The 17921-nt window shown below is 42.5% G+C and overlaps 1 protein-coding gene across 1 annotated transcript in view; it reads left to right on the top strand.

Annotated features, from left to right (window-relative positions):
* The window catches only part of LOC309333156 (putative helicase senataxin), a gene marked incomplete at its 3' end in the record, with an annotated part of 138795 nt that extends 121632 nt beyond the window's left edge, over positions 1 to 17163 (top strand). The window contains exon 7 of the mRNA XM_081846559.1: positions 17096 to 17163. Within this exon, the coding sequence (XP_081702685.1) occupies positions 17096 to 17163 (68 nt within the window). The remainder of the gene's footprint in view (positions 1 to 17095) is intronic.
* Positions 17164 to 17921: the final 758 nt, after the last annotated feature.

Raw genomic sequence — 17921 nt, 5'->3', positions numbered from 1 at the left:
CTCTGTTTGTAACCCAGGTGAGGGACCACCTTTTAAATAAACCACTGGCACTCGGTAAGTGTGGATAAGACCCAAGGAGCAGAAATCAATTTGGTTGCACCTTCTTCAGATTGATTTAATTAATTTCTGCAACTCTCATTCATTTATCCATAGTACATTTGTTGTAGCTGCTCCATGAGAAAAGCATCCAGTTCAGCAACATTAACCCCCCCCCTCCGATTACAACATTGCCTCATATATATTAAAGGTAAAGGGACCCCTGACCATTAGGTTCAGTCGTGGCTGACTCTGGGGGGAGCCGGCGTACAGCTTCCGGGTCATGTGGCCAGCATGACTAGGCCGCTTCTGGGGAACCAGAGCAGCACACGGAAACGCCGTTCACCTTCCCGCCAGACCTATTGATCTACTTGCACTTTGACGTGCTTTCAAACTGCTAGGTGGGCAGGAGCAGGGACCGAGCAACGGGAGCTCACCCTGTCACGGGGATTTAAGTATATTGAGGTATAAGAACATAAGAATAAGACAAAAATTAAGCAGAAGTAATAAATATTTAAAGAACCGGAAGGGGAAGTTGAGGGAAGTCATGAGGAAGGTTTTTGTGTGTGTTTTTTTTATATGAAAAATGTTACATTGTGTTATTTGGTTGAATATAAAATTGTAAAATCCAATAAAATTTATTTTAAAAAAACAGCATCATTGACCATATTACATGTATGGGAAACAAAACAGCTTTGACCATATCATTGCGAAAGTGTTTTACACAATAAAATGAACAAGGGCTCTGAGACGTATTTTGTTTTTATTAAATAATCAATAAAACTTAATTTTTCAAATATATCAGATGACATTGTAACATCAGAGGGTACAGTTTTAACTATTCTCACGAATGTGTGAGTTACCGTATTTTTCGCCCTATGGGACGCACTTTTACCCCTCCAAAAATGAAGGGGAATTCTGGGTGCGTCCTATGGGGCGAATGCAGGCTTTCGCTGAAGCTTGGAGAGCGAGAGGGGTCATTGCACACCGACCCCTCTCGCTCTCCAGGCTTCAGCAAGCTATCAGCAAGCCTGGGGAGCCCGCGGGAGTTCCCGCAGGGCTCCCTCTGCTGCGGATAGCAGCCTGCTGCCCGGCGCGTGGGGCGCCCTGAAGCAGAGCGTCTCGGCGCCGGGCAGATATCTGCAGCCGAGGGAGCCCCGCGGGAGGTCCTGCAGGGCTCCCTCGGCTGCGGATAGCAGCCTGCTGCCCGGTACACGGGGCGCCCTGAAGCAGAGCGCCTCGCCGCCGGGCAGATATCCGCAGCCGAGGGAGCCCCGCGGGAGTTCCCGCAGGGCTCTCTAGGCTGCGGATAGCAGCCTGCTTCCCGGAGTGCGGGGCGCGCTGAAAGCAGAGCGCCCGGCGCTTGGGGAAGACATCTGCAGCCTAGGCAGCCCTGTGGGAGTTCCTGCAGGGATCCCTAGGCTGCGGATAGCAGCCTGCTGCATGGAGCGCGGGGCACGCTGAAGCAGAGCGCCCCGCGCTTCAGGCAGACATCGGGCAGCCCCACAAGCTCGGGGGACAGAGGGGAGGCGCAGTGCCGCCATCCCGCTGTTCCCCGACCTGGTTTGGATTCCCCACCTGGTTTGGGGGGGGGGAATAAGGGGAAAATGTTTTCCTTTATTTCCCCTCCAAAAAACTAAGTGTGTCCTATGGGTCAGTGCGTCCTATGGTACGAAAAATACGGTATTTCAGGCTCAAAGAAACCTTAAACCTGTCCAAAAAAGTAATATTTTTTTTGTAAAAAACCCCCTTCAAAATCAATTTATTTTATAACCACAAAAAACACCCTCCTTATTTTTACAGCATAATAAGTACATGGTTAGCCCATTCTACAACAAAAGTATGATACACGTGTTAGTTGTGGTTTGTGCGCTATGGCTTATTGAACATACCGGGAATAAAATAGCAACATGTAGGTTGCTGGGGCAACTCTCTAACAAAATCACAATGTTAAGAGGAGTCAGATAGGATTGTATTCTGCCCCCCCCCCATTGTTTAATCTTTTTAGAAATGACTTAGAGGAAGTCTTAATGGGGCCAGAAGGACACTGTCCAAAGATGGGGGCAAGAAGCAACCCACTTTTGTTTGATTTGTATCTGAATAGAATGTGAAGTCTTTTTCAGTTGGATTTCTCACTCTCCATATGTCTGACAGGTCAAATTTGTCCACCATTTCAAAAAAAAACTTTGATAATCTGCCAGCATTCATTACTTTCTGTGTCTGTGTTTTATACATAAGCGTTGATGCAACTCCATTCAGGTCCCCCATAAAAATCAATTTATAATCCAAATAGTCCAGAAGTCTTGTTTCCAAGTTCTTAAAAAATTCTGCTTTGCCATCATTTGGTGCATAAATTCCCAACAGCAAATATTTTTCGCCTTGTGCATTGATTTCTACTGCAATATATCTTCCCTCATCTTTGAACATCATTTTGGGATTCCATTTTTCTTTCACGTAAACGACCACTCCTCTTTTCTTCACTTTGTCAGATGAAATGAATTCTTGACCAAGTCTCTTACTCTGAAGGACTTTTCTGTGTAATCTAGTAACATGAGTTTCTTGCAAACAAATTATGTCCAAATTCTGTTTTGCTAACACATGGTATACTTCGTTCCTTTTTGGTCGTGAGTTCAAACCATTAACATTCCATGAATATATTCTCAATACCATCTTAAACTATTCAGGAGCTCCTGCCCCTGCCCCTGGTGTCTGCTCACTTTCCAATCCCAGATCCTTGGCATTTTTTTTCAGGAACCTTGTTTTTTCTTTGACGCTCCTAATTCTTTGTTTCCTTCCTTGAAATTTAAAGGAGAGGCCTTCTGGAAATTCCCACCTAAAAAAGATGTTCTTCCTTCTCAGAGTTCCAGCCAAGTCTGCGTAGTTATTCCTTAGGTTCAAAAAATGCTTTGGAATCTCCTTAAACAAAACAATTGGCTTATCTTTAATCTTCAAGCTTTATTTGTAATGTAGACCCAATGTCAATCCTTAAGATTATCTTGTTCCAATTGGGGTGTGCCTCTTACTCTCAGTTGATTCTCCCGTTCCTTCATCTGTAAAAAAGCAATTGCATTGAGCGCATCCTGTTGAATCTTCTCCACGTCAGGCACTCTCACTGTTTCCAATTCCCTCGGTCTTGTTTCGTGGGCAGCAACTTCCTCCCTGACCTCTTGAATGCCTTTTTTGACATCTACAAATTCTTGTTTCAACTCCTGTACAGTCTGCTGAGTTCCTCTCACACCTGCTCTTATGTCTGTTAACATTTGCATCACCGACTCTTCAAAAGTTGGTGCTTTAGAAGGTCTTCTATCTTTACTTTTAATTTTCTCAGACTTATCTACCCCATTAGCCATAGCTATTCCAAAGTTTCAAGGTCAGCTCACCCAGTCAGAGTCCACCAGATTTTTAGTGCGCAGGCAGCAGCAGGCAGCCCAACAGCTTCCCTCTTTCAAAGTCTTATTTTATTTTATTTTATTTTATTTTATTTTATTTTATTTTATTTTATTTTATTTTATTTTATTTTATTTTATTTTATTTTATTTTATTTTATTTTATTTTATTGGAACCACAAAATTAGTTCAAACACTTATATCCAGTTCAAGGACCTGTATGGGCCTATGGCCGTAATAAATATTGTTTGTTTGTTTGTTATCCAGTTCAAGGAGGGTAAAAGAAACTCTGTGTGCTATTTTAACAATCTCAGATAGCAGCAGTTACTTTGTAATCCCCAAAGAGGAAAACGGAAGTTGAATGTATCTGCTCCCTTTGTGACATAATAATGGAGTCTAGCCTTCCCCTGCCGGGAGAACCGCTTCTAAAAAGAAAGAGTCTAATCCACTGTCAAGTCTATCTCAAGCAGCGTCTCAAATCAATCAAATTCTCCCCCCTTCCCCCTGCAGAAAGAGGGGTTTGACATATTTCCTTGGAAGTTTTGACAGGTCTTTTAAAGTTACGGCTTCGGTCAGCGGTAACTGCTTTCACTTTTACTTCAGCGGAAAGGGATCAACCTCTGTAATTTAAATCCCTTTCATTCCAATTAACTGTCCAAATTAAAATCTTTTTTACTCACAATTGTCCAATCCTTGATAATTTGGTCGGAGAAATTGGTCGCTCACAATTGCCGGACTTGGAGCTTTGCGCTATGAAGAAAGTGAGTAAATTCCACAGTACCCGCGTCTCCAACCCCGCTCGCTCTCGGGGCTCTTATTAGAGCTTACCGGGGAGCAGAGGAGTCACTAAGGGTACCTGCCAGAACACCAGGTCCTCAGAAAGCCCGATCTGAGGTTTTTGGGGGGCTCCGCGACACTCTCGCGGTCGCCCCAATCTTCAAAACGCTGGGGCTCTTTCTTCCGAAAGAGCTCCCGTCTGCCATTAATCGCACGGCCAACCAGAAGCCTGTTCTTTTTTTTCCTTATTATTTACTGAAATTTTATTGATGTTAGCTGCCCTGAGCCCAGCTCTGGCCGGGGAGGGCAGGGTATAAATAAAATTTATTACTATTATTATATCATTTGCTATCTGTACTCCTAGCTCTTTACTCCATTTTTGTCTTTCATATTCTAAATCGTATTTCTTCCTGTTAAGTAAAGTTTTATATAGGGCAAGTGTAGGATTTTTTGTTTTTGTTGCAGAGATTAAATCTTGTAACAGCATGGGTGTTTCCGATGCTGCTATAGCATCAGGGCCAAACTGCTTTTCCAACATATGTTTCAATTGGATATATTGCCAGTGTATTTCACTGGTTAATCCATACTTTACCTGCAAAGTCTTATATTCCACAAATTTGTAGTTTTCATCAATTAATTGATTCAGTGTCAAAATACCTTTTTCATCCAGTTTTGCCAAATTATTACAGTGGTACCTTGGGTTAGTGTCAGGGAAGAGTTAGAAGTTTCCAGTTTATCAGAGGGAGAAAGCATTCTCCAAGGGGGGAAGGAGAGCAGTGAATCTAATAGAAGGGAGCAAGAGGAACAACAGGGAGGGACCGGCTGTTCCTAGGAAAGGCAAGGGTTGAGTTCTAGCTCAGATTGGGAGGAGGGGAGATACAGGCCAGCTCTAGCCAGGAGGTTAGAAAAAAGAGTGGGAAAACGAAGGGAAGGGCGCCTTCGCCATTTTGAGGGTGGCTGGTCACCGAGAAGCAGAGCTCAGAATGTAGCTGAAAGAAGTGACTCGGAGGAATAATAGTTAAGAACCGTTTATAAGATTGTTTTGTTAATACGCAATAAAAAGTTATAAAAGAACAAGAAGCGTTTGTGTGGTGACATAATAGGCATCACTGAAACCTGGTGGGATAAGTCCCATGACTGGAATGTAATAATGGAGGGATACAATCTATTTCAGAGAAACAGACCAGACAAGAAAGGAGGAGGAGTGGCGTTATATGTCAGGGATGTGTATACCTGTGAAGAGATCCAAGATTTAGAACCTCAAAGCCAAAGTGAGAGCATTTGGGTCAAAATTAAGGGAGAGAAGAATAACAGGGACCTCATTGTGGGAGTTTACTATAGATCCCCAAGCCAAACGGAGGACATAGATGATGCCTTCCTGGAACAGATGGCCAAGCATGCAAAAGGAAGGGAGATAGTAGTAATGGGGGACTTCAATTACCCGGATATTTGCTGGATGTCAAACTCAGCCAAGAGCATAAGGTCAAACAGATTCCTCACTGGCCTTGCAGACAACTTCATTGTCCAGAAAGTGGGAGAAGCAACAAGAGGAACAGCCATTTTAGATCTGGTCCTAACCAATGTTGATGACCTGGTTAATGGGGTAGAAGTGGAAGGATCATTAGGCGCGAGTGATCTCCCTTCACCACCAAAGAGGAATTCAAACAAATAGCCAGCACGTGTAGACACAAAGTCAGAAAAGCTAAAGCACAGAATGAACTCAGGCTTGCTAGAGAGGTTAAAAGCAACAAAAAAGGCTTTTATGGGTATGTTCGTAGCAAAAGGAAGAAGAAAGAAACAGTGGGGTCACTCAGAGGAGAAGATGGTGAAATGCAAACAGGGGACACAGAAAGGGCTGAACTCCTCAATGCCTTCTTTCCCTCAGTCTTCTCCGATAAAGAAAACAATGCCCGACCTGAAGAATTTGGAGCAAATGATTCAGCAGAGGAAACACAGCCCAGAATAACTAAGGAGATAGTACAAGAATACTTGGCTAGTTTAGATGTATTCAAGTCTCCAGGGCCAGATGAACTGCATCCAAGAGTATTAAAAGAACTGGCAGATGTGATCTCAGAACCACTGGCAGTCATCTTTGAGAATTCCTGGAGAACAGGCAAAGTCCCGGCAGACTGGAGGAGGGCAAATGTTGTCCCTATTTTCAAAAAGGGGAAAAGAGAGGACCCAAATAATTACCGCCCAGTCAGTCTGACATCAATACCAGGGAAGATTCTGGAGCAGATCATTAAGCAAACAGTCTGTGAGCACCTAGAAAGGAATGCTGTGATCACCAATAGTCAGCATGGATTTCTGAAAAATAAGTCATGTCAGACTAACCTGATCTCGTTTTTTGACAGAATTACAAGCCTGGTAGATGAAGGGAACGCAGTGGATGTAGCCTACCTTGATTTCAGCAAGGCATTTGACAAGGTGCTCCATGATATTCTTGTAAAGAAGCTGGTAAAATGCGGTCTTGACTATGCTACCACTCAGTGGATTTGTAACTGGCTGACTGACCAAACCCAAAGGGTGCTCATCAATGGTTCCTCTTCATCCTGGAGAAGAGTGACTAGTGGGGTGCCACAGGTTTCTGTCTTGGGCCTGGTCTTATTCAACATCTTTATCAACGACTTGGATGATGGACTCAAGGGCATCCTGATCAAATTTGCAGATGACACCAAACTGGGAGGGGTGGCTAACACCCCAGAGGACAGGATCACACTTCAAAACGACCTTGACAGATTAGAGAACTGGGCCAAAACAAACAAGATGAATTTTAACAGGGAGAAATGTAAAGTATTGCACTTGGGCAAAAAAAATGAGAGACACAAATACAAGATGGGTGACACCTGGCTTGAGAGCAGTACATGTGAAAAGGATCTAGGAGTCTTGGTTGACCACAAACTTGACATGAGCCAACAGTGTGACGCGGCAGCTAAAAAAGCCAATGCAATTCTGGGCTGCATCAATAGGAGTATAGCATCTAGATCAAGGGAAGTAATAGTGCCACTGTATTCTGCTCTGGTCAGACCTCACCTGGAGTACTGTGTCCAGTTCTGGGCACCACAGTTCAAGAAAGACACTGACAAACTGGAACGTGTCCAGAGGAGGGCAACCAAAATGGTCAAAGGCCTGGAAACGATGCCTTATGAGGAACGGCTAAGGGAGCTGGGCATGTTTAGCCTGGAGAAGAGGAGGTTAAGGGGTGATATGATAGCCATGTTCAAATATATAAAAGGATGTCACATAGAGGAGGGAGAAAGGTTGTTTTCTGCTGCTCCAGAGAAGTGGACACGGAGCAATGGTTCCAAACTACAAGAAAAAATATTCCACCTAAACATTAGGAAGAACTTCCTGACAGTAAGAGCTGTTCGACAGTGGAATTTGCTGCCAAGGAGGGTGGTGGAGTCTCCTTCTTTGGAGGTCTTTAAGCAGAGGCTTGACAACCATATGTCAGGAGTGCTCTGCTGGTGTTTCCTGCTTGGCAGGGGGTTGGACTCGATGGGCCTTGTGGTCTCTTCCAACTCTATGATTCTATGATTCTATCTGAAGAGGACAACTACCAGGCCTGACAGAATACCTTCTGCTCTGCGCCTCTTCACTATAAGTAAAGAAGGAGAAGCCAAAATGGAGGGAGCTGTGGCGCCAGTTGGGCAAGGAGAAACCCCAGCGCTCCAGCTAACATTACAGGACTTATGGCAACAGAACTTACAGTTGAAAAGTCAGGTCGACGTACTATCGGCAGCACTGGGAGAACATAGAACCATGCTGCAAGCGACGTGTGGAGATAGAGTGAGTAAAACTTTTACTATACGTCCACGTAGCTTCAAGAGAGAAAGCTCTGAATACATGGCTTTCAAGACAGAAATTTCTTACATAATTGAGATAAAGGATAAAGAATTTCAATCTGAGCAAGAGAAGGTTGCTTATGTGATTAATTTCTTGGAAGGGAAGGCTAAGGACTGTGTTATACCCCTAATATCTCAAAGGGATGCCGCCCTAGGAAATCTACAAATGTTTCTGCAGTATCTAGACACGATTTTCTTAGACCCTGGGCATGAAATAACCACAGCTAGGCAGCTGTTGAGAATGAGACAAGGAAAAGACACTGTGGGAGTTTATTGGCCCAACTTTAGTTTGCTGGTGCAGAAATTAAAATGGGATCTGAATTCCCCAACAGTTGCAGCCCTTTTTAGGGAAGGACTGAATAATGAGATTTTAGACCAATTGGCCCAAATGCCAGAACCTAGTTCCTTGGACTCTCTGGTCCGAACGTGCCTGCAATTGAGCCTACGCGTGGAACGGAGGGCTAGTGAAAAGAAGGAACAATGGAGACCACAGTGGCGGGAAAACAATATTATCGAAAGTACAGAGAGCAGAGCGGGCAACGTGCCAGGACGAGAGCGGCCAGAGCCCATGGAATTAGGAGCAGCCAGACCCCTCACAGTTACTACCTCTTCCATGGTAAGAGGAAATGCAGGGAGAGGAAGAGACACGAGGCATTGCTTTGTCTGTGGAAAACCAGGGCATCTAGCATGACAATGTCGCAATCGTAAAGGATGGGAGTCTCTATCTGGAGCAGACATGGGAGAAGACAATTGCCTGAAGGAACTGCATCAGGGAAACGAATGTCCCTGGCTGGAAATGGGAGCTTGCAGCCGGGTGGAGAAGCAATAGAAGGCTCTCAGGCGGAACCACCTATTCCAGGACTAACGGTGAAGGTGCAACTACAACTACCCAATGGACACAGGGTCCAGGTAGAGGCGCTGTTAGACTCAGGAGTGTCAGCAGATTTCATAGACCAGAAGTTGGTACAGGAACACAAAATTGCTTTGTTACCTTTGAATTTCCCACTGCGAGTGAAAACAATTGACGGCAGACCGCTATTTTCAGGAGAAGTGACTTACGAGACTCCACCAATGAGAATGGATATGGGTAATCACTCAGAGACCAGGGCATTTCATGTGACCAAACTAGCTGGGCACCCGATGGTGCTGGGCATGAGTTGGCTCAATCGTCATAATCCGGTGATTGCCTGGCATCAAAGGTCTTTGGTTTTTGGTTCGATATATTGTATGACACATTGTTTGGGGCAAAAGGGGAAAATCTCGGTGGAAGTAATGGGAACAGAGGTAGCAGGGAAGTTGATGGGGAATGAAAGTGAGATTCCATCGCAATATATTGCTTATCGGGATGTTTTTTGTGAAAAAGAAGCGGATAAACTTCCACCACATAGGCCCTATGATTGCAAGATAGATCTAGTCCCTGGGGCACAGTTGCCACCAAGCAAGATATATGCCATGTTGGAAGTAGAATCTGCAGCATTGAGGGAGTTCCTGCAAAAGAATTTACAGAGAGGTTTTATTAGAGAGTCCATGGCCTCTGGGGGTGCTCCTGTCTTTTTTGTCAAAAAGAAAGGGGAGGAAGGGGCACCGAGATTAGTATGTGACTTCAGAATCCTTAACAGCCAAATGAAGCCTCGCGTGTGCCCACTGCCACGTATAGATGACCTCTCAGAGAGAGTAAGGTCAGCCAAAGTCTTCACCAAGCTTGATCTATGAGGAGCATATAATCTGATAAGGGTCAGAGAAGGGGATGAGTGGAAAACCAGTTTTTGTACTAAGTATGGTGCATTTGAATTCTTGGTAATGCCTTTTGGCTTGCAAAATGGCTCAGGGGTATTTCAAACCTTCATCAATCACGTCTTAGCAGGTATACTGGATCAGTTCTGTGTCTCTTATTTAGATGACCTCTTAATATATAGTGAAAGTATGGAGGAACATGTAAAACATGTCACGCAGGTGTTAGAGAGATTGAGGACCAACAGGTTATATGTGAAGTTAGAAAAGTGTAAGTTCCACACACAAAAGGTGGAGTTCCTGGGATATTGTATTTCCCACGAAGGGGTGCACATGGACCCCAGTAAAGTTCAGGCAGTGGTGGAATGGGAGGCACCTAAAACTAAGAAAGATCTACAGAGGTTTTTAGGATTTGCTAATTTCTATCGTAAATTCATAGGTAATTACTCCAAAATCACAACACCACTGACTGATTGTCTAAGAGGCAAGGGGCCATTCAGATGGTCTGAGGAAGCACAGAAGGCCTTTGATAAATTAAAGGTGGTGTTTGCTTCAGAAAAATATCTTATGCACCTAGATCAAAGTAAACGTATAAAGGTAGAAACTGACGCCTCTGATAGGACTATTGGGGCCATTCTGCTGCAACAGGACAAGGAAGGGGACTGGAGACCCTGTGCATTCTACTCTAGAAAATTAAATCAATCTGAACAAAACTACAGTGGTGCCTCGCAAGACGAAAAAAATCCGTTCCGCAAGTCTCTTCGTCTAGCGGTTTTTTCGTCTTGCGAAGCAAGCCCATTGACGACTTAGCGGAGTAGCGCTATTAGCGGTTTAGCGGCTTTTAGCGGCTTAGCGGATAAGCGGATAAGTGGCTTAGCGGCTTAGAAAAAGGGGGGGGAGGGGAAAAAAACCCGCAGCAACTCGCAAGACATTTTCGTCTTGTGAAGCAAGCCCATAGGAAATTCGTTTTGCGAAGCACCTCCAAAATGGAAAACTCTTTCGTCTAGCGAGTTTTCCGTCTTGCGAGGCATTCGTTTTGCGGGGCACCACTGTACACCATATTTGATAAGGAACTTTTAGCTGTGCATGCTGCCTTTAAAGTGTGGAGACATTTTTCGGAAGGGGCGTCACAGCAGGTGGTGGTACAAACAGATCATAAGAATTTAGAGTATTGGAGAACTGCTAGACAGCTAAACCAAAGGCAAATTAGGTGGGCGGAGTTTTTTGCTGTGTTTAATTTTAGGATTGAGTACATACCTGGGCATCAAAACGTTCGTGCAGACGCGCTATCGCGCAAACCTAAGTATATGGAAGGGGAAGCACCTCCCAAGTTGCGAGAAATGCTGAGATCGGATCAGTGGGGGTGTGCAGCCGTAGTAGTGGACGGCAGGGAATTCCAGAGATTGACAGTAACAGATGAGTTTGCACAAAAGAAAATGGAGGAACTGAGAAAAGGTAGAGGGGAAGAGGAAGGTTTCAAGGGAAAAGGTGGATTGTTGTACAGGAGAGGGGTGCTGTATGTACCTGCAGGTGAATTAAGAGGTAAAGTGTTGAGGCAACATCATGATAACCCGACTGCAGGACATTTTGGTAGAGAAAAGACCCTGTATCAGATCACACAGCAGTTCTGGTGGCCAAAGTTGAGGGAGGAGGTAACGTAATATGTAAGAGGTTGTGAAGTATGTCAACGAGCCAAGGCACCCAGAGCAGCTCCCACAGGGTTGTTGCAACCTATGCCCATGCCGGGAAGGCCTTGGGATGTGGTGTCTATGGATTTTATAACGGATCTGCCTTCATCGCATAGGCAAACAGTGATCTTTGTGGTGGTTGACGTGCTAACCAAGATGCCACATTTCATACCATGTGCCAAAATTCCAACCACACAGGAAACTGCAAAAATGTTTTTAGATAATATTTTTAGGTTGCATGGTATGCCATCACAAATTATTTCAGATAGAGGGGCCCAATTTACATCACAATTCTGGAGGAGGTTAATGCAGTTACTAGATGTGGAGCTAAGCCTCACGTCGGCGAGACACCCGCAAACCAATGGGGAAGCTGAAAGAACGAATGCAACACTACAACAATATCTGAGGTGTTATGCTGGTTATCAGCAGAGCGGGTGGTTAGAGAAGTTGAGTCTAGCAGAGTTTGCGTATAATAATGCAATGCATGTGTCTACGGGCAGAGCCCCATTTGTGGCAAACTATGGCTTGCACCCAAGGGCATTCCCAGGTCAAGAGGAGCAGTTAGCAGTACCAGCAGCAGAACAAATGATAGAGGAGTTGAGGTGCATTCATGAGATACTGAAAGAGGATTTGGAAGAAGCTAAAGAGGCTTACAAGAGAGCTGCAGACAGGCACCGGCGAGTTGGGGAAGAAATCCAAGTAGGGAGCTGGGTATGGCTGTCTAGCAAGGGACTACCAATACGAGGGAGGTGTAAAAAGCTAGAACCAAGGAGATTGGAACCTTTCCAAGTAAAGGCTCAAATTAACCCAGTCGCTTTCAAGCTTCATTTGCCTGAAAATATGAGAATACACCCTGTATTTCATAGATCTTTATTGTCAGTGTTTGTACCAGCGCATAAGTATCAAATTTCAAGGGAACCACCTCCTTTTCCCACCATGATGGGGGAAGAGGAGACCGAAGTGGAAGAGATATTAGACTTGAGAATAAGTAGGAGGAAATTAACGTTCCAGAATTGCAGAGAGAATTTCATAGAAAATATCTTTTTTTAAAAAAATAATATTTATTAAAGTTTCCAGAATAAAAAAGGAAAGAAAGAAGAAAGAAAAGGATAAAGTTTACACTTAATTTCATTGACATCTTTCCAGGACTCCCCCCCCTCCCCCTCTTGTATTCCATTTCCATTAGATTGATTCCACAAATTCTTACCCCCAATTTTAAAACCTTGTTATAATTATAATTAGCCCATTTATTCAAAATTAATTTATCTTATTTAACCATTTCTCTTTATATTTTTATACTTCCCTAAGATTGACCCCAATTCCCTTCCACGAATTCCCCTATTTTTCTCACACAACAAGAGAAAATGAAAAAAAGAAAATAAAAAATATGTAATTTTACAGCCTTTGGACTCCAAATCTCCCCCCCCCCTTCCCGATTTCGATCCCCAAAATCCATCCATCTGTCTACTGCCAGACTGGAGATCCCACGTCCATGTCTAACTCTCTCTCGAGTCCGCTTTGCCGTCTCTTTGGTAGCTTTTAATTTCAGAAAGTCCAATCTCGGAGAAACTCTCAGAAAAGATCATTCTTCTTCCATCCAGACCTCTATATTTAAGAGTATAACTCAAATTCTGTTTCTTGATCCTTTTAAAGTCTGGATGTCCCAAATGTTCCAACTTCAAGTTTAGTCCAGCTGTTATTCCTCAGGTTTCTTTTTCCTGTTCTGCTGCAAAAACCTTCTAATTCAGAAACTTCTGGTTCCTCTACAGAGGCTTTATTTATTCAAGAACATAAACTTACGTCAAGTCCCTTCCTTTCTTCAATAGATAAATCCATTGTCTCCTTTAGTGTAGAAACCTCTGTAGACAAAATAATGCTTCGTTTTTGCAGCTTTCCCAAGAGATAACAAATCCTGCTCAATTTCATAGTAATTTTCCACTTGCTGTCACTGTTGCAATGTCCCAGAACTCCCTCTAGAGGGAATATGGTAACTTAATTTCTTTCCAGATCAGACCCAAAAGTCAAATAACTTGTTGCCTTTGTTTTCAATAGTTTATGTCCAAATTGTAACGAATCTAGCCAGCAAAGCCATCGTAACAAAGTTCTCTTTTATTTTCCTGCTTTGACAGCTACTTTGACAGCTGTCAAAATTTCTGCGTCTCTTCACCAGTCTCTCATAACGGATCGCTCCCGGTTCCCGGGGGGTTACATTTTAGTTCTCACCAATCAATCTTCTCCTCCAGCACAATTACTTGTAATTTCCCTTCGTGAAATTAACTTTTTCCGAATAAATAAGTTCATCTCTCGATCTTAATTGTTAAATCCTTGCGTTAAAACCTCTACAACGGGGGGGGGGGGGGCGGACTTCCTTTTTGCACCTCCCCCGCTCGCTCCAAATTCATAAATCAGATTTTTCCTTTTAAGTCCGGTAGATTTACTCACGGGTTTTTCTTTTGAGTCCAAATTTTCAATAGAAGAAAGTCGGTGCTCTCCGCCGAATGGCATGCGGCTTCGCTAGGCAGGGGAAGCAGTGGACTCATAGCACCCCCCCCCCGTCACCCGCTCCGCAGCCTTTAAAAAGGCTCCTTCACGGGTCGGGGGGGCGCAAACGGTGCCCTCCGAGTCACCAAGTCCATGGGCATCACTGCCCATGGTTTTTGAGGGTCCCCGCATCGCCGGCGCGGCGGGACCCAACCCCTACCCAGCAGGCTCCCTCCGGAGCTCGGAGGAAAATATCCCCACAAGCCAAAACCCCATAACTGGCATCTTCAGGAAAAAGAGCTGGAAAGCGAAGGGAAGGGCGCGTTCGACATTTTGAGAGTGGCTGGTCATGGAGAAGCAGAGCTCAGAAGGGATCTGAAAGAAGTGACTCCGAGGAATAATATTTAAGAACCGTTTATAAGATTGTTTTGTTGATAATCAATAAAAAGTTATAAAAGAACAAGAAGCGTTCGTGTGGTGATCTGAAGAGGACAACGACCAGGCCTGACAGTTAGGAACTTAATTCGTTCCGGAGGTCCGTTCTTAACCTGAAACTGTTCTTAACCTGAGGTACCACTTTAGCTAATGGGGCCTCCCGCTGCCGCCACACGATTTCTGTTCTCATCCTGAAGCAAAGTTCTTAACCTGAAGTACTATTTCTGGGTTAGCAGAGTCTGTAACCTGAAGCGTTTGTAACCTGAGGTACCACTGTACTTGATTTCCAATTTTTAGTTTTGGGTTGGCCCATATTGTTAATTTCTCATGCTGGTAAGGGTCATCCTTATTATTTTTATATATGTTCATCCAAATTTTTATGGGTGCTTTAATAGTCTCCAGATTAATGGGATATTTCTTATAGTTGTAGCTGAGATTGGTCCACCCCACAAGAGATTCAATGAAACTATATTTGAGAGTAGCCCAACTGGGATTCCTGCTTGCTCTCCACCAATTTGTCTTGCTCAGCAGGTAGGCCTGGTGATATAATTTCAGATTTGGGAGTCCAAAACCACCTTCCTTAGTTGGAAGTTGCATTTTATGTAATGATATTTTTGGTGGCTTTGTACCCCACAGGCACAATCTAAATATTTGATTTATTTTTTGAAAATATAAGTTGGGAATATATATTGGTAATCCTCTAAGAATGTATAAAAGCTTTAGAACAATAGTCATTTTGAGGACATTAACCTTTCCCCAAAGGGAAAGGTTTGGAGGTCCCCACCTTTCAATATCAAAATAAATTTCTTTTATAATTTGATTCAAATGTAATTTTACGATTTGGTTAACATCTGATGAAATCATTATGCCCAAATATTTAATAAAGTCTTTCCACATCCAAAATTGATGGTTTTTATACAATGTAGCCTATTTGTATACAATGCCCTATTGGCAAAATCTCTGATTTTGTCCAATTTATGGAATAGCCCAATATTCAGCCAAAGGTTTTTATTTTCTCCATAATTATTGGAATTGTATCTTCTGGTTTTGTAATAAATGGACGGATGTCATCTGCAAATAATACAATTTTGTAATTTTCTTTGTTGTGTTTTACCTCCTTGATATGCTCATCTTGTATTATTACTCTTGTTAGTGGTTCCAGGCATAGATTAAATAGTAACGGAGACAGAGGGCATCCTTGTCTTGTTCCTCGTTTTAGATTAATCACATTAGATATTCTACCATTTGTAACAGACCAAGATGTTGGATTTTTGTAAATCATTTTAATCCAGTTACAGTATTCTGTAGGGAAGCCAAATTTACATAACACGATCCCTATGAATTCTTTATAGATTCTATCGAAAGCCTTTTCTGCATCTAGTGACATTATCATAAACTCCTCTTGCTCTTTAAATTTATCAAATCTATTGTTAATCTTACATTATCTGTGGCTTGTCTTGTTTTTATAAAACCTGTTTGATTATTAAGTACCAAGTCTTGGATGACTTTTTGTAATTTTTCAGCCAGTATTGCATTCAGAATCTTTGCATCGACATTCATTAATGAAATTAGTCTGTAATTTGCACATTCAGTGGGGTCTTTGTTAGGTTTTGGTATAATTATTATTAAAGCTTCATTAAATGTTGCAGCATAGACACCTTTATACCTCATAAACTCATATTGTTTCCTCATAAACTTCTAGAAGTCTGGGGACTAATAAATTTTTGAATATTTTATACTATTCTATAGGTAAACCATCTGGTCCAGGTGATTTTCCATTACCCATTGTTTCTATTTCATTCTCAATATCTGATACCTTCAGGGGGGCTGATAGCATATCTTTGTGATATTCTTCAATGGTTGGTAGTTTAATATCCTGAAAAAAGTTTTCCACCTCATCCTCTGGTATATTTTCTGGCCCTTCATATAGCTTTTTGTAGAATTTAAAAAAATCGTTATTTATATCTGTTGATGAGGTCGCTGTGATTCCCCCCCCCCCCCCCTTTCTTATTAAAGGTATTATTTGGTTCATTTTCTTCTGCTTTAGATGATTAGCTAGAATTTTTGTCGGTCTTTCTCCCTGTTCCCAATATGTTTGTCTTAGACATAATAAGCTGAACTCAATTTTTGGAGCTAGTATATTATTCAGTTCTAGTGTTTGTTGTTGTATTCTTTCATATGTAACCCTAGATGGGTTATTTGCCATATTGCCCCATAATGTTTTAAAAGATTTTTTTAGGTTATTTTCTTTTAATTTTTGCATCTTGACCTTGTTGGCAGAGAAAGATATTTTCTTCCCTCTGATATAAGCTTTGTAGCCTTCCCATTCTTTCAGTCTTGGCGTTAATGATTTGGAGTTATTTTTAAAATATATTCGCGTATCTTGCGTTATATATTGAATGAAGTTTTATCATTTAGTAATGATATATTAAGATACCATCTCCTCATACCTTCCTGGGTATTGGATAGATTACATTCCAATATTACTGCTGAGTGATCAGCTATAATGGGAATATCAATGTCACATCGGCTAGTAAAGGAGTGTAGTGATGCTGATGTTAAAAAAAAAACAATTCTGTGCTGGGTATTGTGAATTCCTGCAAAATATGTATAGGATTTTTCCTTAGGATGGTGTAGTCTCCATGAATCCACTAAATTCCAGTATATCATATAATAATTAATTCTCTCTCTCTAACCTTCGTCATTTGTTTCCTAGCTGTAGAAGTGGAGTCCATCTGCGGGTCTAAAATTTCATTAACGTCTCCACCAATTATCAGATACTGATACGATAAAGAGCTCAATCTCTTAAAACAGTTGTGAATAAACTTAATGGTCATCGGTATTAGGGGCATAGACATCGACTATTGCTATTTCTATCCCTTCTGTTTTAATTACAGTTATTAAACACTGACCATCTTCCTCTCTTATTATATCTTGCGTTTCATAAGACCAGCCTTTCCTAAATAGAATCGTGACTCCCTTTGCATTTTCATCTAGATTTGTTGAAAAAACTTCTTTTACCCATTGACTTTTCAAAGTTTGTGCCCCTTGTTCTGTCAAATGTGTTTCTTGTAATAGTCCTATATCAGCCTTTAATGACTGAAAATAGTTAAGTGCAGTGGTGCCCCGCAAGACGAATGCCTCGCAAGACGAAAAACCCGCTAAACGAAAGGGTTTTCCGTTTTTCGAGGCGCTTCGCAAGACAAATTTCTCTATGGGCTTGCTTCGCAAGACGAAAGCGTCTTGCGAGTCTTGCGATTTTTTTTGCTCCCCCCCCCTTTTTCTAAGCCGCTAATAGCCGCTAAGCCGCTAATAGGGTTGCTTCGCAAGACGAAAAAACCGCAAGACGAAGAGACTCGCGGAACGGATTCTTTTCGTCTTGCGAGGCACCACTGTGTTAGGATCTGTTTTTTCCTTTCCTTTAATCCCTTGGCATCCATACCTATAATTCTCATATTATAAATTGCAGCTTTTATCTATAGGGTCTCTTGTCCTCTATTTTTATCTTTGGCAAAGTCTTGGGAAGGCTTAGTATGAACCAA

Source organism: Podarcis erhardii, assembly GCF_964252035.2.
Source record: "Podarcis erhardii genome assembly, chromosome: W".
In the NCBI taxonomy this organism is placed as follows: domain Eukaryota; kingdom Metazoa; phylum Chordata; class Lepidosauria; order Squamata; family Lacertidae; genus Podarcis; species Podarcis erhardii.
This window is presented reverse-complemented; position numbering and strand designations above follow the sequence as displayed.